The sequence below is a fragment of the Mixophyes fleayi genome, chromosome 2, assembly GCF_038048845.1.
Source record: "Mixophyes fleayi isolate aMixFle1 chromosome 2, aMixFle1.hap1, whole genome shotgun sequence".
NCBI lineage: Eukaryota > Metazoa > Chordata > Amphibia > Anura > Limnodynastidae > Mixophyes > Mixophyes fleayi.
In genome coordinates this window covers 235185744-235206791 of record NC_134403.1, presented here as the reverse complement: position 1 = coordinate 235206791, position 21048 = coordinate 235185744, and the positions used below count along the sequence as shown (strand labels likewise).

At 41.3% G+C, this 21048-nt stretch overlaps 1 protein-coding gene across 15 annotated transcripts in view; it reads right to left on the bottom strand.

Annotated features, from left to right (window-relative positions):
* KIF21B (kinesin family member 21B) overlaps window positions 1-21048 on the bottom strand; it is a 463280-nt gene that overhangs the window by 182963 nt on the left and 259269 nt on the right. For all 15 annotated transcript variants that reach the window (XR_012688103.1, XR_012688104.1, XM_075195637.1 and 12 more), the window contains 3 exons: window positions 18702-18896; window positions 1799-1900; window positions 1562-1691 (listed from right to left, as the gene is read on the bottom strand). Coding sequence is in view for 13 of the 15 variants with exons in the window: in XM_075195637.1 (XP_075051738.1) it covers window positions 1562-1691; window positions 1799-1900; window positions 18702-18896 (427 nt within the window). In the remaining 2 variants the exon portion in view is untranslated. The remainder of the gene's footprint in view (window positions 1-1561; window positions 1692-1798; window positions 1901-18701; window positions 18897-21048) is intronic.

The following is a 21048-nucleotide window of genomic DNA, read 5'->3' as shown; positions in this document are numbered from 1 at the left end:
TTTACAGTAACGCGGCCAATTGAATTCACCTCCTGTGTGTTAAACACCTCTATATGAAATATCATATATGAAACCTGTTGTTTTATGTGATGTATTGTATTTTGTTGTTAATTTGATGTATTAACCATAATAGGTTTACAATACACATCTTTTTTTCAAATGTGATTTAAGTCATACTTGTCTACTGTCCCGAAATTTCCATGAGGCTCTCGAATTTCGAGGAGTGCTCCCGGACTAACGGAAGAGTAGGCACCCTCCCGGGTCTTGGTGGAGACTGGGCTTAATGTTGCTATTAGCATCATCAAACCCTGCCCCGCTTTGCAATGCCGTGAATTTCAGCATTTCATAGCAAGTGTGGGGCCATGGTGGCGGGATGGTGTCACCTCACCCCCTCTTGCACTGATTGCCTGACCTCTCCTCCGAGATCTCTAGAGAAACAGAAAAAAGCCTATCACCAGTGACAACAAACGTTTTCACCAGAGATTAGGCTTCTCCTTATCTATCAAGGATTTATCACTGGCGATAGCACTACTATTGCAGAGATTAATCCGATAAGAACTGCCAGAAGCTTTTTCAAGTATGGCGGCAGGGCATTTAGCACCACAATCCTTTATTATAAAAAAAAATATTTGTAAATATTTTTATTTTAGAAGTGTTAGCATAAGCCCAAGTACGGGCTTTCACGTCCACTGTTACCTAGGTCACGCATGTGCAGAATCCCTGGACACTGGCCCAGCGAAGCAGTAAGATATATCATTATAAAAGTATAAAAATAGAAGGTTTTCTACTACTACGAAAGACAGCTATAGAAAACCATCCCCATCACCACTTTTTAACGGATAGGCTTGTTAGGATTGGGAGCAAAGCAAAAAAAGGAACAAATCGGAAAAACATGTTGCAATGCAAAAGATGCAAATTCATCTATTATTGTTTTCTATGCATGGAAAATACTGTCTGCTTTTGCAGATAGCACATAAATACTGGTCAACTTTATTTTATATTGCAGTTCAGAGTTGATCTAACATGCCCCCATCCCCCTCCCGAATATAAACCTGTCTGCACATTTTTAAATTTTCCCCCTCCCTGCAGTGCAATATGGTTTCGTCAAGGTGCAAAATTGCTTGTTATTTTGCTTTGCTCCTAATTTTAAATGAGGTCCTTAATTAGGAAAATCTACCTAACAGAAAATGTATCCCCCTCTTACTCGCTGATTTCCCCTGCAGAATTGTTGTTATTAGCTACCCATGCTGCTATGCCAAATGACTTAAAATGTGTCATAATAGCACCAAAATTACTGCCTCTAAAGTGTTGTCAATTGGTGTCTGCCTATCTGTTTTAAATTATAGCAATAACTGAGTAGCCAGTTATATAGAAAGTGCAGGCGTACCTAATACAGTTGATACTCAAGTTTCAGATTCAGACACACATGTTCTCTGTATATAGCTTGCATATATTCACTGCTAAGCATTAAAAAAATATATATATATGTGTTTACCATTTGTATGTATTGCACAGTGAAGTGTGTGCTGTCTGTATATCATCTATGTCACAAAGATCTCACCATTCTGCATGAATTGGCATTCTGATCTCTCCAGCACTATCTGACTTTGTGAAAATCCAGTTAAGTCAGTTTGGCGAATCCGAGCTTCTAGTATCCGTATCTGAGCTTCTTTTTGGGCAACCTGTAGGCCCTGAACAAGAGGACAGGTGTACCTTGTCAATGACACTCAGGAATATGTATGGAATTTTGGAAGAGGTTAGCAGGAAATATTCAGCTATATGTCACAGGTTAAGTTACCTTATCTATGGATGCACGCAGAAAATTGTCAAGCAGATGACGAGCTTCTGCCAGTGAACAGGAACTTATGACAACTGAAGTGTCTGTTGAGTCCAAATCCTCCTAAACAACATACAAGCAATATAAATCCATATTAGCAGCTTTTGTACTAACTGCATAATTTGTAATGTGTAACAATTTAGCTTACATTTTTTTGGGGAAGAATAATAAATGAGCGGTGTAGTTTGATAAAGTATTACATTATTCACCTTTCTAATCACTACAGCAACCTTTAATTCTGAAGGCTGTCAAACTTAAGAGCATTTTCAATAGGAAACAACAATGTATCTGACAAGATTTTAACAATATTTGAAAACAATGACCTTAATTTAAACAGAATAATGTAATCTAGCATTACATATCATAATAATTGCAAGCTGCTATAGGGCTGTAGATAATTGACAGTTTTAAGACTAGCTTTAAATAAACAGTCACACACAAATTTTAAAGTTATGGAAATTGCATTACCATTATTACTGTGCACCTCTGACACAGGCAGTGGACTAGCCACACCCTTGCATACAACCTCAAAGATCTTTCACATTTACTAATTATTGGTGATGCAAATAAATACACCTTTCTTTTTATTTTAATGTACCTTATTATTTTCACCATAGAGCATACAGTCATGACCAAAAGTTTTGTGAATGACACAAGTATTGGCTTTCACAAAGTTTGCTGCTTCAGTGTCTTTAGACCTTTTTGTCAGATGTTGCTATGGTATACTGAAATAAAATTACAAGCATTTCATAAGTGTCAAAGGCTTTTATTGACAATTACATTAAGTTTATGGAAAGAGTCAATATTTGTAGTGTTGACCCTTCTTTTTGAAGACCTCTGCAATTTGCCCTGAAATGCTGTAAATCAACTTCTTGGCCACATAGTGACTAATGGCCGCCCATTGTTCACTAATCAATGCTTTGAGTTTGTCAAAATTTGTGGGTTTTTGTTTGTCCACCCGCCTTCTTGAGGATTGACCACAGGTTCTCAATTGGATTAAGATCTGTGTATTATCCTGGCCATAGACCCAAAATTTCCATCTTTTGATCCCTAAAGCACTTAGTTATCACTTTTGCCTTATGGCAAGGTGCTCCATCATGCTGGAAAAGACATTGTTCGTCACCCAACTGTTCTTGAATGGTTGGGAGAAGTTGATCTTGGAGGATACTGGCCAGGTTTCAGGATTGGCCCCTTTCTTGGTGAGAGCAGTGATGGGAGCGACAATACTGGAGTAGCTAGAAATTAATTGTCGATAATAATTAGCAAATCCTAAAAACACTGGACAGCCTTGAGTAGGTGGAAGCAGCCAGTAAAGAATCGCCTGAACCTTCTCCAGATCCATTTGGAGACCAGATCCTGAAATGATGTATCCTAAGAAGGGCATGGAGGCGGCTTCAAAGGAGCATTTCTCGAGCTTGCAATATAGATGGTTTTTGCGGAGTATGGAAAGTACCTTAGCCACATGTCTTCTATGAGTATCGAGAGTCTTGGAAAATATGAGAATGTCATCTAGATAAACGACCACATAGGAATAGAGAAGATCCCGGAAAATCTCATTGATAAAACTTTGAAATACCGCCGGGGCATTACAAAGGCCTAAGGGCTTTATTAGATATTCATAAAGACCATCGCGGGTATTGAAGGCACTTTTCCATTCATCTCCGGACAGGATGCAAATGAGATTATATGTGCCTCAAAGATCTAGCTTCGTGAATATTGTGGCTCCCTTGACCCGGTTAAATAATTCGGTGATGAGAGGAATAGGATAACAGTTTTTTATGGTGACTGTTTTAAGCCCACGATAGTCAATGCAGGAGCGTAATGAACCATCCCTCTTCTTCACGAAAAAGAAACCTGCCCCAGCAGGAGAAACTGATGGTCTAATAAAACCCCTTTGGAGATTTTCCTTTCAATAGAGCGACTTAGCCTTGGTCTCAGGTTGAGAGAAGGGGTAGACTCAACCTCTGGGTGGCATCTGCCCTGAGAGTAATTCTATGGGACAATCCCATGGACTGTGTGATGGAAGAATTTCATCACAAGCCTTGTCGAAGACATCAGCGAATGCCAGTAGAGTAGATGGGCAGGAAGGAGTTGAGGTTGATGAAGATTGAAGTGGTCTCACTTTCATTAGACACTCAGAGTGGCAGTGGGACCCCCAGGCTAAAATCTCCGAGGTGTTCCAGTCCAGTTTGGGAGAGTGTAACTGGAGTCATGGAAAGCGTAGTATGATTGGAGTGGTGGTGCAGGGTAACACTAGAAAAGAAAATGCGCTCATAATGTAACGATCTCCAATGCGGAGAATAAGTGGTTTGGTCTGCAGGCGAATCACACTTCCTGTAGGTTGGGAACCATCAATAGCTGTAATGATAACGGAAGACTCTAAGGAGAGTGTAGGAATAGACCAACGGGTAACTAAAGTTTGTGAGATAAAATTCTTTAAGATTTACTGGACCCAAACCTGACATCCCCGGACCAGATCAGGGTTTGGCGTTTCACAGCCTCTTGTGATAAGACTTTAGAAAGTGACCGGATTCGCCACAGTAGATGCACAACTTGTCTCGGTGTCTCCTGTCACGTTCCTTAGAGGTTAAACGGGACCTCCCGATTTGCATGGGTTCATCAGTAACAGCGGGGTGCAGGAGCGGTCGTGGAGTTGGTCTAGAGGTAAAGCGCCGGGACACATCCTTCTCTTCCGACCTCTCCCGAAACCGCAGATCTACCCTGTTACAGAGGGAAATAATGGCATCCGATTTGCATGGGTTCATCAGTAACAGCGGGGTGCAGGAGCGGTCGTGGAGTTGGTCTAGAGGTAAAGCGCCGGGACACATCCTTCTCTTCCGACCTCTCCCGAAACCGCAGATCTACCCTGTTACAGAGGGAAATAATGGCATCCAAGTTGGTAGGAAGCTCATGAGATGCCAACACATCCTCGATGCGATCCGACAAACCTTGCCAGAAGGCGGCCACTAAGGCGTCATTGCTCCAAGAAAGTTCGGAAGATAATGTATGGAACTCAATAACATATTGTGCCACAGAGTGGTTCCCTTGGCGCAGTCGGAGGATGCCAGCAGAAGCAGAGGAGATTCGGCCAGGTTCATCGAAAATCCGGCGGAAGGTAACAAGGAAGGATGCGTAGTTGCTGAGAAGAGGGTCATCCTTCTCCCAGAGTGTGGAGGCCCAAGCCAGGGCTTGGCCGGTTAATAGAGATACTAGATATGCTATTTTAGTTTTGTCTGTAGGAAAGTTGTGGGGTTGTAGTCCAAATTGGATTGAACACTGATTAAAAAAACCAAGACAACATTTTGGGTCCCCGTCAAATTTAGCTGGATTGGGAAGTCTGAGCGTGGAAGAAGATGCAGGAGAGATCTGGTGACAAAGAGGTTGCTCGGGTGGAGGAACTGGAACAACAGGCTGAGCTGCTTGAAGCGTATCAAGACGACCAGCCAGAGTCTGGAGACACTGCAGAAGCTGGCGTTGAGTATTGTCCTGCTGTTCGACTCGTGCAATGAGGTGTTGTAACATGTCTTTCGCAGAAGGTTCCAGGGGGATCAGACATTTGGCCTGTTCTTACTGTCACGAAAATGGATAAATATTTAGTGGATCCCATGTAGCTGCCAGCTAGTGAGGCTCATTCAGGGGCGCGGAGTGAAACGGTAAGTGGTGTTCACCAGTGCCCCCCTCAAGAGGGTATGGAATTTGCTGCACCTATTCCGCAGGTCACGGTTTCCAGAAGGAGTAGTGGCAGAGTAATAGGCAGAGCCTGATACAGAGGTAGAGTAAAAGTAGTTCAGAGTCATACTGAAGATATAGGCAGGGAAGCCAGTCTAATCGTAATGCTGAGCTGAGATGAGTAGTGGAGCTACATAGAGAAGAACTGACAGATTCATGGATGGAAACTCAGGACACTGAGTGGTAGTACAAACAGAGTCAATAACGGAATAGAACTGGGCTGATCTGTATATGGTAACTCTGAGCATAGCAGGTGAGTTACTGGTACAGCGGCAGTACAAATAGAATTAATAACGGAGTGGAACTATAGCTGATCCATAGATGGTAACTCAGAGCGGCAGCAGGTGAATTACTAGTACAGCAGTAATTCAAGTAGAGGCAGTAGCAGAGCAGAACTTGGCTGATCCGTAGATGGTAACTCAGAGCAAAAGCAGGTGAATTACTGGTACAGCGGCAGTTCTAATAGCAGCAGTAGCGGAGGAGAACTGGGCTGATCCATAGATGGTAACTCAGAGCAACAGCAGGTGAATTACTGGTACAGCGGCAGTTCAAATAGAGGCAGTAGCAGAGTAGAACTTAGCTGATCCATAGATGGTAAATCAGAGCAGCAGCAGGTGAATTACTGGTACAGCGGCAGTTCCAATATCATAGTAGTGGAGTAGAATTTAGCTGAACCGAAGATGGAAACACAGGACACAGCCGGGGATTACAGGTGCAGCGGTAGTCCTAATGGAGACAAAGGAGAGAAGCTACAGCTGATCAAAGGATGGTAATGCAGAGCAACAGCAGGAAGCCAAATCCTTACTGAGAGTGAGTAACTCAAAGAACAGGCATTGGACAGAATGAAATGGGAGCTTTAAATAGCGCTCCAAAGTGCCAGGACCAATGGGAACAGGTAAGAGGTCGTAAGAGAGCGTGGTGGGTAACACATGCGCAGAACAAGAGACCAGATAGAGGCTGTTAATCCAGGCTGTAATTCAGGATACTGTGATCACCACTTATAGGAGAGAGGTAACAACGCCGGTGCCTGTCCGCGGGGCTGGCGTGTGACAGTCATCATTGCAGGCAGTGTCCAGTGTGGTGTGGGTGTGGTAAAGGTCAACAACCCCCACCTGAAGCAATGCATTCTGGGTAGAGGTTTATAAGCCACTTAGGCAGACAAATCAGTCTCTTATAACCACACCACATACACACCTGGAAATTGGGACATCTCTTCCACCTGGAGCCTACAGGACATACACACTCCACAGTAAGCTTATACCTTATCTGTCTGTAACTTTTATCTTCTTATATCTGTCTCTATATCCTATTATTACACTCTATCTATTTCTATTAACCTTCCTTGCTTCTATTAGCTTTCCTCTGAATCTTTAAGTTTATATCTATTTCTATTAACTTTCTGAATCTTTAAGTAACCTTTTCACACATGCTTTACAAAGGCTACCTTCTTCCCCATCTCAAGAATGTTTACTATTTACACTACAATTGATTCTAGCTTCCTTCCCACCCATCTCTTTCTCCATCTCTATGCTTGGCCTGCATTATCCTTTCTGACCACATGTTACACACACATACACTATGCAACCTTCCTATATCACTCTCATTTATCTCATATCTTTCTCTCTCTTTCATTTAATCTTTCTTTATCTACCACTTAAACACATACTCTTTGTTATGACTGCCTTTGTTTTGTATCTGGCAGCAGTACCTATAATCCATCAGAGGTGCTGCTGCTGTCCTGCTCCTGAACTCTGCAACATGCCTGAAGGAGTTAATCTCCTTGTTTGATGCTAATTAGAACTGCACCTGTTGCACTGCTTTAAGTACCTGCCTCTAGCTGTGCTCTGAGCAGTTCATCCCGTTTGTTCCTGGCTGCTGCTTACCTGCTCCTGTGCTATTTGGTATATACTTGGCTGGACTAAACTTCTGTGTATGACCCCTGCCTGTACCTTGGACCTTGCCTGCTTGCCTGAGACCCCGAATCATTTGCCTGTACATTGGACCACACTGTTTTGCCTGTTTCGCTAACCTTTTGGATAGACTTCTGGACCTCGCTAATTTGCTTGATCTCTGCCTGGCTATTTGAATTTGTTTGTCTGATCACTGCTTTATCCCTGGACTCTGTCTACTTTCCTGGACAGCCTTGTGCCTTCTGGACTGGGGTAAACTTATTATACTTGTTCCTGCTATTTTACTATACAGTCTCTTTTGGAACCTGTTATCTGTGGATTTGAGTTATCTTTGTTAATATATTTACCTGAATAAAGACACTTTGCCTTACACTTCCGTTGCTCTTCGTGAATGCACTGGGATTCATAACACTCTTTACACACACACAGACATGAGCTTGCTTAAAACACATTCTTTCGCTTTCTCTTGTTACATCTAAACACACTGCACAAAAGAGCAATACTGACCATTCACTCATATACATTTCTGTCTTACAGCTTATACACTAGTGTGTATGTGTGTATATATATATATATATATATATATCTCAATCAGGTGGTAAGACAAGAAGGCGCTCAGTGTATGATCTAAAAAATCACGTGAAAGGCACCGTAATAAACAATTCATAAATCACATACAGTAGGCCGCTTCTCTAGAACATCAGATTGCCGATGCAGAACCTAGATAAACAAAGAATAGAAAAGCGCCAGACATAGTGTGATATCATCGAATAAAAGTCACAGCCATATAAGTATACAAGCTGGCAAACACAAGCATATATAATATTAAAGCGTTATTCTCTCACAGTTTCAAACCCATTTTTTCTGGGTAAAAGTATCAAATTAGTATAATAGTAAATAACAAATAGTATTGCAGTGCGTTCGTGGCAATTATCACACAATCATATGGAAAAAATCCAGTAGTTCCTACTTTTATAGTCCCCGTCCTTCATTAGTTGTTTTTTTGTCTTTTTCTTCTTTATTTTACTATTACTGTTTGAAATGATGTCATCTACATTACTATACTGTTATTATACTGAGCTAATTTCTGAACCTAGTCTAATGTTCTGTGTAGCTCTGGTTAATGGGATTTACGTAACTGATTATGTTTTGTGCTGCTAGATCTATTGAAAATATGTCATACTCTCTTCACTGCCAGGATTAGTTAGTTTGTATTTGTCTAGATTATACTTAGTATAATTGATGTATTGCCCTATGATTCTGTATGATTAGTCCTTCTTATTCTAGTTAAGGTTGTAGGATTGTTAGTTAGTATACTCTGTCTAGATTATTATTCTATGTACGGGACTCTGTATTTGTTTATCTATTGGGCATATGATCCTCTTTTTTGAGATATCTATGGGTCTTGGCAAGTCCGTTTTTACCCATGAGAAGTTAATATATATATTTTTTTCTTAGTCTAGGCTTTTTAGCCGATTGAGTGATAATTTGGATATTTTTTAGTTAATTCTGGGTGTATTATTGTGCCCCTTATTGAACTCTGAAGTATGGGCGGAAGTATGCTGATACCCTATGCCCATATATATATATATATATATATGTTGTTATATATATTCTGTATTTCTGTTCTATTGTATTGATTTTAGTGCGTTCATGTTAGGTCTTAATGTGGAATATTGATTTTAATGAAATATTACCAGCTGTATGATAACATTCGCCCCGTAATCTCAATGGGAGTGACGTCACCACATAGGGCGGAAGTGATGGAGACGTATGGGCGGAAGTACAATAGCGGAGCATTAGCCCGCGTCCCCTTCCTGGTTTTTCAGATGTGGTGATAGCACTTTACAACTAATGAAGGACGGGGACTATAAAAGTAGGAACTACCAAACTAGGAACATCTACCCTTTTGAGAAAGTCTGCTACAGACGAAACGCGTCAAGGGATTGTTTTGCAGCTCTGTTATCGGTGACTGCTCTGCTGACGAGGAGGTTCCTGTCTGTGTGGCCAGAGAGGCTGATATGAGGACTGTTTGGAGCGTTACTTAAACAGATAAGCCTTGATTTTTATTGTCTTTTTTGGATACAGCTTTGATTAAAATGGATTTTTTCCATATGATTGTGTGATAATTGCGACGAACGCACTGCAATACTATTTGTTATTTACTATTATGCTATTTTGATACTTTTACCCAGAAAAAAGGGGGTTTGAAACTGTGAGAGAATAACTCTTTAATATTATATATGCTTGTGTTTGCATAAGTCCAGCTTGTATACTTATATGGCTGTGACTTTTATTTGATGATATCACACTATGTCTGGCGCTTTTCTATTTTTTTTTGTGTGTATGTATGTATATATATATATATATATATATATATTATATATATATATATAAACACACACAACAGAATAAGATATTATATATTTATTTCTGAAGTTTAACATCATGTCTGTTGAATCTATAATGTATTATCTATATTGTATGTATGCATTTATGTATTGTATGTTTAATTATCTTTGTAAAGTAAAAGACTTGCACCTTTCAGACAGCTTTGTATGTTTAGATAACTGGAATGAATAGGATGAATGAATGTTTATATAGATAATGAAGTATAGTGAAGTAAATGATAGATTGGTATTTATTTAGCGATTAACACATAATGGTGGGCTATCAGACGTGGAGGTCATAGATGTGTAATACTTAGGCGAGATATATATATATATATAGCCTTGTCAAACACAGGGATCGCGTAACTCGATCTTACGGATTTCCAGTTGGGATGTACAAGCATAACAACTGGGATACCTTGTTTATGGTTGACATGGTACAGGGCGAACCTCAAAAGATTGTGTGAAATAATTCCTCTAAAGTACATCTGAGATGTCATGGGTGCGTATTATTCAACGTGACTAAAATAGCAAAAAAGACGCAAATTGCATTATATTTCAATAATTAACGAGATTAGTTATTAATAAGATCAAAGGCATTGTATCATTGGATCCAATAACAACAATAAAGATCATTTTTACTGTAAATTGTTCAGTACAGACCCCATTCTGTTCTCCTCTCTTGTTCCTGTACTAAACTCTCTCTCCTATATGGTAGTCAAGCTGAAACTGTTAACACTGTTATTGGCTGAGAGCGCTATGTTTACTGTCCTATACCAAAGTTCAGCACCCATCTGAGTTTAGTGCAACACAGATGATAGAGTTATTAACAGTTAATAATAACAGAGGCTCATAGCTTCTTTGAAACCTGTCTGGAGTGCTCAGGCACTTCCACCGAATCTGCATTTAAAAGATGGCAGCAATGGGTCACTTTGGATTAGGTGGTGGATTTGACACAGAGTGAAATGTCTTTATAAATAGACAAACAGTTTCACTCAAGACAGCTGCATGCTCTGTCCCCTACCTCAGCTTTGGCTTGGCCTGGGTACTTCTAGATCTGGGAGAGGGATAAAAACACCAATGTCAAATGTTGATAAGGCCTGCTAAGCCTGAAAGTGTAAGCTCCTTCCATGAATCTCTAAAGGGTAGATTCGCTAAAACTTGTAGAGTCTTAGTGAGTAAGGAATGTATCTGCCGAATTTGTGTGCACTGTCTGCAATATCAGTCTGTGCATGCTGAGAACCAGATGATATGTAACAAAACACAGCCACATCCAAGTCATCTTAGAGGGCAAACAACACTTATTACAGCCTACGATTTCGGGGTGCGAACAGGGTGGGGAATGAGCGGATGCACATAGGCAATGTACAGTAAGGGCCTTCCTGTGCAGCCATGTCCAAGTTAGACTCGGGCGCACACAGAATTACACTGTTTTTTGCCATATTTCTTGCACCAGCTAGAGGTCTAGACCGGAGTCCTAGCTGAAATACAAATACTAGGACTGGCAGGCTTTTCTTCTGAACTTGCAGTCAAAGTGTACGGTGTTATATAGGTTACACACAAAGAGAAGAGCTCCATTGCTGAAATACAAAAATACTAGGCCTGGCAGGCTTTTCTTCTGAACTTGCAGTCAAAGTGTACGGTGATATCAAAAGGGATTCACAGCAGTACACAGAAGAGCAGGAGCAGCAAGCAGCTGCTGCCACCAGTCATGATGATAGTAATCCCTGTACGTCATCTGGTAAAGCCAATGTAAAAGTACAAAGTGTTTTTAAGTCAGGGAAACAAAAATGTAAAAATACACCTTTTACCTTGGTCAAGAAAAAAAGAGCTGTAATCCAGGCAAAGTTATCTGCAGAAAAAAATAAAATTGCCAACATGCCATTCTACACACGCAGTGGCAAAAAGGATTTCACCTTTCTCTGAGTGCGAATTCTGCAACTGTTACTGAGGTATGTTCTTGTAAGGTCAGTCATGACCAAGCAAGACCTTGCCATTCGGACTCCAAAAGTGGTGCCCAAATATTTTTACGTGTAAAAGCAGAGTTTGAAGAAAACAGTAAGTCATTAGAGGAAAATGTATGTTCAGATTCAGAAATGACACCAATACCTGAGAAGAGTCCATCCACTAGTGTTATGGTGATGTGTGCCTGAACAGCCCAAGTGTAGCTGGTGATACATCAATTGAGGATGCCACTTTGGAATTGCAACAGGATGAGGGGGATATTTGTGTAGCTGACGAGGGCGCTAATAAGAATGTTGATGAGGATGATGTTGTTCGTGTAAGTACTGCACCGGTGGAAGCAGTTCTTGCACATGATAAGAAGAAGGCCATTGTCATGCCTGGATATAAGACCAAAAAATCCACCTCTTATGTGTGGAATTATTTTTACCCAAATCCTGACAACAGTTGTCTAGCCATTTGTAGCGTATGTAAAGCTACAGTCAGTCGAGGTAGGGACCTTAACCATCTAGGAACCTCATCCATGTTACGCCATTTAACGTGAGTTCATGGCAAGGTGCTGGGAAAATCAGAAAGTTATGCTAAAAAAATAACAACAAGCAGTTCATCATCAGTTAGGTCCCTTCTCTCACCTACAGCCTGACGCCTGCAATCTACACCCACAACACCGTCCTCGTCAATATCCTCAGTAGTGATCGGAGTTAGTCCTGCATTCAAGTTGCTACGGCTAGATGACTCCTCCACTATCCTGGATTCCTCAGAAGAATTCTTGAGCTTTAGTTCCACTGCTGCTGCTGGTGCTGCTGCTGGGGGTGAATCTTCATCCCAGAAGCAGACCAATAAGAAGACTACTAGTAGTTTACAACAATCGACTGTTAAACAATCCTTTGCAAGAGGAGGCAAGTATGAAAGCTGTCACCCAGTCACAAAGCAGATCACAGACGCCATGGCGACTATGCTAGTTTTAGATCTGCGTCCAATATCCACTATTAATGCAGCTGGTTTTAGACAGTTACTTGAGGTCTTGTGTCCCTATTACCAAATTCCATCAAGACACCATTTTACTAGAAAAGCTATTTCTCACCTCTACCAGAAGGTTCATAAAAATGTAATTATTGGGCTACAAAATGCATTTCTACCCACTGTACACTTAACCACAGATATGTGTACAAGCGGAACTGGGCAAACTAAAAAATTATATGACTGTGAAAGCCCACTGGGTTGGTGATTTGCCTTCACCAGCAGGAACAGCAGCAGCATGTCTTCAGCGCTTAAATTTAAAGCAGCGCTGCCTTGTAAAGGGAAACTTCCCTTTACAAGGCAGCGTCTCTTTAAATTTAAGCGCTGAAGACGCCAATCTCGCCGGAGTTGAAGAATCCGGACATTGATACATTTACCCCCTGGTCTGGTCTAAAACGTGAAACTTCTGCCGTAACGCCACCTGATCCTACTATGAACATCCAAATGATGGTGGAGGATTATTTTCACAACAGCATAGAAATAGACACATTACAGTCCCTTTACATACTGGGAGTAAAAAAAGGGAATTTGGAGACCCATGTACCAACTTGCTTTGCACTGCCTAAGCTGCCCACCCTCCAGTGTGTACTCGTACAGAGTTTTTAGAACAGCCGGGAACCTTGTCAGTGATCGGCCTAGGAGCCTACTTCCTCAAAATTTGAAAAAAAAGATGATGTTCATAAAAATGAACTTCAAGTTCCATGAGGAAGGCCTTTCCCGCCAATTACATCAAAATACTGAGACTTCTGTAACGGTGGAATCCAGCAGTGATTAATTAATAATGTGTGAGGATGATGTACAAACTGATGAGGGTAAGAATGAGGCTGAGGATGATGACAACAACATCTTGCCACAGTAGAGTTAATTAACAACACTGTTACCTTAGGTGGCTTAAGGCCATTGTTACTGTCACAATTCTGATGCCAGAACGGTAGATGAACAGGATCTTGCCGTAAACTAGAAACAACGCCCCAGCAAGGTGCAGAGTCTAACAGGGAGATGGTATTCACCAGGGACCAGCCGCAAGGCAATTTGGGCTTCGCTGGCCCTTGCTAGGAGTAACTAGGCGGAACTTCTTGGAAGAACAAGCCAGAGGGGTCGGCAATAGTAGAGTGTAAGCTCTGCGGACAATAGGTTACCACTGGGATGGTGGCAGGAGACTCAGGAGGTGCTTATTTAGCAGTCAGCGGAGCTCCACAGGGACAGAGGAGAAGTGCTGCAGTAAAGCGTCAGCTCTGTAGATGAGTGGTTACCACTGGAATGGCAGAACAACACTCGGGAGGTGTTAGTTCAACAGTCAGCGAAGCTCCACAGGGACAGAGGGGAAGTGGTGTAGAAAGTGTCAGCTCTGCAGACGAGTGGTTACCACTGGAATGGCGGCAGAACACTCAGGAGGTGTTTGTCCAGCAGTCAGCAGATTTCCACAGGAGCAGAGGAGAAGCGCTGTAATGGAGTGTCAGCTCTGCAGACGAGCAGAAGGAAAAGGAGCCACGTCAGAATGCTATGGAACATAAAGAACAGGCACAGAGGGTACTGAGGAATTGCCTTTTAAACTTTTAGAGCCAAAACTCGATCCAATGTGAGAGGGACCGAGGAAATTGACAGGACGGGTCTGCGCGCAGACCCGGAGCGAAGATGGCGGCACCCAACCCGGAGCGATCTAACGGCCGGAGCAGGTAAGTTCACCGGGGATCGGGTGTATGGCCCGATCACCCGGCGTGTGACATACCCTGTTTTGTGGGGACCCAAAAAAGCAAGCACTTCAGCCACAAGGAATGGCACTTTTGTGGCTGAAGTGCTTGGTTTGTTAAAGTGTGCATGTCCTTTTTAAGATCCAACATAAGGGTGGGTGGAAGGGCCCAAGGACAATTCCATCTTGCACAACTTTTATTTTCTGCCACTGCTGTGTGCCAATGTGTCCTAGATGTGGTAGGAACTGCCGTGTGTTTGAGTCATTGCTTTGTCGCTTAGCATTCAGCCAGGTCGCTGCAGTATTTGTCAGAAAATGTATGAAAATAATAATGTGAGGTGGTCAAAATTGACTGCAAATGACTTGAAATTAGTGTTATTGAGGTTAATAATAATGTAGAATCAAAAAAGAACACAATTATGTGATTTTAGCATAGTTTAGCAATTTTTCTAAAAAAATACAGATCCAAATCCAAAACCAAAACCAAAACACACGAGGGCAGTTTTGCCAAAACCAACTACTGACAACTGTAGCTGGGCTGTAAAGGAGTCATTCTCTTTTGTTCCCCTTCATTGAGCAGTAGATAGACAGAGAACATATTTGTGAAGACACATCTCTTTGGTCTAATCAGAGGCCACCACGGCGAGCCAACTAGTACATTTTAAATTTGCACACTGTGGCGAGCCTGAAATGTACTCACAATTCACAACTCACAGCTCTGTGATCAAGAAGAGAAGATGGGAGAGACAGAGAGGAAGACGTTGGGATCAAGAAAAGAGGATTGAAGATGCTGGGCTCAAATGAGAAGACAGCTGAGGACGATCCATCGAAAAAGTTGCAGGGGCAAGACAAAAGAGCTGCCATGGTTCCCCCCTGCCAACGGGCGCTAGAAATTCAGCTCTTGTGTCTGCATACTCCAAGAAGTCGGGCATCAGGCCCATGGGCAGGAGTTTAATTGGGCCCCAAGCCTGTGGTGCTAGTTTTATCAGGCTCTAGGCCTGTGGCACATTTATTTGGGCACTGGGCCTATGAGATCCAGTTCAGGTAGGCCTGTGCACATTAGGAGTTTGCTCCCATTTTTCCACCATTTTGCGGGTGTCCTTATCCAATAGACCACCTTGGAGACTTGGTTTAAGTACACTCAATCCCTCTCACTGGGGGCCACAAAATGGATAGATTTTCCAACCTATTTTTGGTGTATACAGTAGTTGTTTAGGTCTTTTCTGATTTCCCTTTTAGCTTTCCTGTGCCCTTGTCCATACAGCACTCGCACTCATTAGTTTTTGATCTGTGATGTATTCTCTCTTCTCATTGTATGGCTAGATATGTTGTGGGTGTCATAGGTAGGGTAGTACACTACACCTAGTGCAAGGAATTAGTTTTGTGCACATAGAACATTGGTAGGACCAGGGCATTGCTGTTGTTGTTGAATTGTAGCTAGCAGTGTGTGGTAAATATGTGAGGAATAATTGTCTCACATTTTTGTTAGGATCCAGGATCCAGAAAACTATCAAGAAGATATGGTGTCCCTATGATGGGGATCTCCCGTAATGTTTCGCTCTGGGTTAGGACTTCACCCCTGGTGAGTAAGGCATTTGTGTGGGAGTCTTCCCTGCAGCGAATACTTGTAGCTCCATACCCAGACCCACAAAAAAATTGAACTGTCGACAACCAGAGTGGAGGGCAGTTACCTTACTCCTGTCATGATTTCCAAGGTAAGACCACGGAGAGAAGATAATTGAATGAAGTGGTTTATTTAAGAAACAAAGGTAACACTGGTTCAAGATGCACAAGTGGTAAGAAAATGGTAAACTACAGTTCATAACAATGAGGAAGTAGTTGATTAGTTGAGAAGAGCAGTCCAATGGAAACAGTATCGATGAAGAACCAGGAGGTCTGTTCATATGGTAATTCAGAGCAACATTACTGATACAGCGGCAGTTCAATAGAAGCAAATGTAATGAAGAACAAGCTGATCCGTTTAGATGGTAACTCAGGGCAACCACAGAGGAGATACTGGTACAGCAACAGTTCAATAGAATCAAATGTGATGAAGAACGAGCTGATCCGTTTAGATAATAACTCAATCAACCACAGTTGGATTGCAACAACAGTTCAGTAGAAACAGCAATAATGAAAGGCTTGGTTGATCCCTTTAAGTGGTAACACAGGTGGCAGCAATTGAGTGCTGATACAGCTACAGTTCAGTGAAAACAGCAGTAAAGAGGACTTAGTTGATCCATTTAAAGAGTAACTCAGGTAACAGTAGTTGATTTAGTGATACAACAACAGTTCAATAGAAACAGCAACAATGAAGACTTAGCTGATCCGTTTAGCTGGTAGTTCAGTGCAGTAGGTGTAGGAGGTTCCTAGTGTAGTTTGGAATTACAATAGTGAAGCGGAAAAGTCCAATGAATGAAGCCATAGAATAGGCACTGAATGCAGCAGTGGAGACTTGATAAAGCAAAAGTTCCAACGAAGGCACCATAGATTAAACACAGCAGATCTTAAAGCAATGATGCACAGCAACCATGGGTAAGTCACACGAGGAGAGCCCAATCCTGACAAGAGTAAGTAACTTGAAGAATAGGATAAGAGCACTTGGAAATGCTGACAGGAACAGAGCACTTGGAAATGCTGACAGGAACAGAGCACTTGGTAACGCTGGCAGGAACAGAGCACTTGGAAATGCTGACAGGAACAAGAATAGGTACTACTCAACTAGAGTGACCTGATAATCTGGCAATGGCTGTTGGGAGCAGGAAGGTTTAAATAGGTCAGAAGCAGGTGAAACAACTCCCAGCGAAAGTGAGTCAGGGAAAAATAGTCCAAGTAGCACAGTGACCCCTTTGGTGGGCAGTTGTACTATAGTTAAAATAGAACATACACAACAGATCCAACAAAGTCACTGCAGACAGGAGCTGCAGCCTATCACTTCAGAGCTTCCCTCTTCCCCTCGACTCTGCTACCCCTTCACTGAATAATTGCTGCTGTCTCCTTCCTAGAATGTTGTGTACATGAGAGTTGCTGAAAGGTCAGTGCAAGTGCCAAGTGGACTGGTCAAGACCAGATAGGCCCTTTTACATATTACGTGGAACTACATTTATTTTTAACTGCAAGGCATATTTAGCCATATGCACAATTAACTTGCCAAGCACAGGACTATCTTACAGGACCTGTTTTAGACAAACTTTATCGCTGTATATAATAATATATATATATATTATATTCATTATTTTCTAAATATCTCAATTATCCAAATATGACACAAAATGTATAAAATAACATTAGTATGAGTTTTAATCTATGCTGCACATTTATCCACCTTGGGTGCTCAAAAACAAAGTTACATAGTTGCCAACATTTTAAAAGTTTCCAGGGAGACTTTGTTTCTATGCCAGTGCATCAAACCACATGACCATCAATTCAGTCTTGGCGGATCCTGGACCACTACAATTCCCATTATGTCATGTTTTCTTCATTTGATTATAATATATGTTTTCTTAATTTGATCATAACACACTTTTTTGCTTTAAATACTCCTCTTTAAAAATATTAACTTATAAAGCCTAAAAATAATGATAGATGGTAAGAATTGCATCTTAAAGACAGAAACAGAGGAATTTTATTGAGCAGTAAAAATGGGTACATTTCAAGGTACAAATATTTTCAGGGGCAAATCTCAAACTGTCCCTAGAAATTAGGGACTTTTGGCAACTATGCACTTCAAACCACAATTATGTTTGTGCAGCATATTACCATCTTATGGTATGTTTCTGGTAATAACTGCATTTATATGGCAGATTTTGGAACACTAGTGAATCAGGAAAGTTTTAGCATAGCTCCAGATTATATGAGGTTAAGGTTGACTCACAGGCTATACTGCACACATTGCATATGTATACATAATATAAAATTTGAAACTATATGTTTATAATATAAATTCATCATGCGAGACTTAGGGCTAGTATATTTAACCATGATGTTATGTTTCAATGTAACCTCAAATGCACACTGCTATGGAGTACTTTCAGCACAATAGAGCAGAAGTATGTCTCAAACATCAGGAAGAAAATTGTTGTAACTTGACAATCACATTGACACTAGAACGGAGCAGGAGGAGAATGTCAAAAAAGCAGACCTATTTTCATGATCTGAGGTACCTTGGTCTCTTCCATTTGTACAATTGTAGCCTGACATTCCCGAATGCTGTCATTAATATAATCAATATTGGCTGCCAAAGCTTCCAATTCCTCTGCTACATCTTGCTGTGCCCGCTCTTCCCTACTACCCTCCTCTGGGGGAACGACTATACGACTTAGCAATGCCTCTTGAAGGAGTGAAAGCTCCTCGCGTTTCTAAAAAGGTGACAAAGAGAAGTGATAGAGAAAGGAAGTAAAGGCAGCTATGAATAAGATTATAGCAATGTATAAAAATTCTGTACAGTGCAACATAGAAAAGAAATATTGCATGTTAGTAGTGAAACTCTACACATTGCATGTAGAATGGTTTATCAAGCATTTAACATAGTTGATCAATCATGCAAATGCATATCTCATACCTGAAACAATCCAAAAGGAAGCTGCGGTTGTAATTACTTAATTTAGTTTACCCATGTACCAGTTTTCTGAGCTTTGTTTGACCTATTTAATTTTAAAGATCTTTTTACTATTGAGTAAACAGACCTCACTCATTCTGAAAATGTTTTGTAATGGAATATGTAAAAGTATTGCCTGAGTAATTTTCTCCCTGTCCTGTGATTATTTGGAGGGGCGTCCTGATTTTGACAATGTCCCTGTAGTGCTAAATTTTCTCCTTTTATTGATGACAGCATTTACAGTGTTCCATGGTACATGTAATGCCTTTGAAATTCTTTTATACCGCTCTCCTGATTGGTTCCTTTCAACAAAGAGAACCCATAGATGTTTTGAAAGCTCATATCCCAAGACTATGCAACCAAGAAAACTGGAAAAAGGAAATCCTACAGGAACAGGTGATCTTTATTTAATTACAATCACTTTAATGCTGGCATGTGTATAATTATTACCCTTTGAAGGTGATATAGAAAGTGCTTGGTTAACTATGAACACAACTACAGCCCATTTATAAAAGGGTATGAACTTTTAACAAAGGTTTTTTCATTTTCACTTCTTTTTTAGTAAAAATGGCCTATTTGTTTTTCCCTTGAAGTCTGATGTTTACAAAGGTGGAAACGGATCTGATTTATCTTGATTTCAGGCTTTACATTATAAACACCTGCAATTTGTGTGTATACCATCTACTGTACTTGCAAAGAAAAAAAAAAGTAAAAATGTTGTACCACTTTTTTTCGGAAGACATTTAGCTATTCAGCAAGGAATGGCAATCCCTGTTATGTAAATAGTTTTCAAACTTTAATTTGGTAGGTGTATGAAAATTAGATTTCTGACTATTTTAGTGAAACTGCTGTGCATTTTATCTTGGGTTATAAAGAAACCAATCGTATTTTTAGAAAGTACAAAGTCTTCAAAATAGCAATGCATAATATGTGTAGGTAGTGCACAAAAATATTACTAACATTGATGTTGGAATATTAGCAGCCCAACAAATGTCAAGATCAGCCCCAAACTGTACCACATATTTAAAATGTGGTCTAACTAGTGACTAGTGACTCATAAAATGGTAATACTAAGTTTGCATCTCATGCATCTATCCACCTTTTTATGAATTCCAATATTGTATTTATCTTTGCAGCAGCTGCCTGGTACTCTGTGCTGCTACTCAGCTTTTGGTCAACTAGTATTCCTAAGAGAAGTGTGTCCTTAAGACAGTAACGCAATTAAAATCACTAGGGTGAGGGATTGTAGTTATATCCAGTTAGATTCCTTCTATAGTCTGCTAGCCAATAAGACATGGGAGGGGGTTTAGGCTTAGGTTCTCATATATAGGGCATTTTGTCACAGGAACTGTCTCTCTTCTTCCGGATTCGTGAGAGTCAGGCTGAGTAGTGCTCATCGAGATTTGTAGTGTATTTTGTTATTTTGTGCTGTGTTGTTTCTTTCACAGGTTTTCTCCCCCTTTTGTTTCTTGTTTCCTTCTCCTCGTCCTTTTCTTCTTTCTTGTTTCCCCCACTTTTATCCTCCTCATCTCCCAGCGGCGCGGGGCTCCGTGTCTCTATCCCCCCCCATCCTCCGTCTCCTCTCTCCGTGGTGTGTTACAGTACCTGTGGTTTGCTGCAATGTCCCGTCCTAGCCGGGTGCGTAGCGCTCCGGCTAGATTCAGAGATGCTGTCCCGGCGGCCAGGTTCCTTATGTCCACCCCCTCGGCCCACGTGGTTTCTGCACGGGCCCCCGGTACTAGCGGTGTGCCCGCTAGGGGAACCCGCAGCGTTTCCTTAGCGCGGGCTTCCAGGGCCAGGTCTGCTTCCAATGGGCGGCTGGCAAGAAGCTCCGCCGCCAGATCATTGGGGAAATCTCAGGCAGAAGGCGTGCACATGGTGCCCCCGTCAGAGGGGGGAGTGGCGGATCGTTT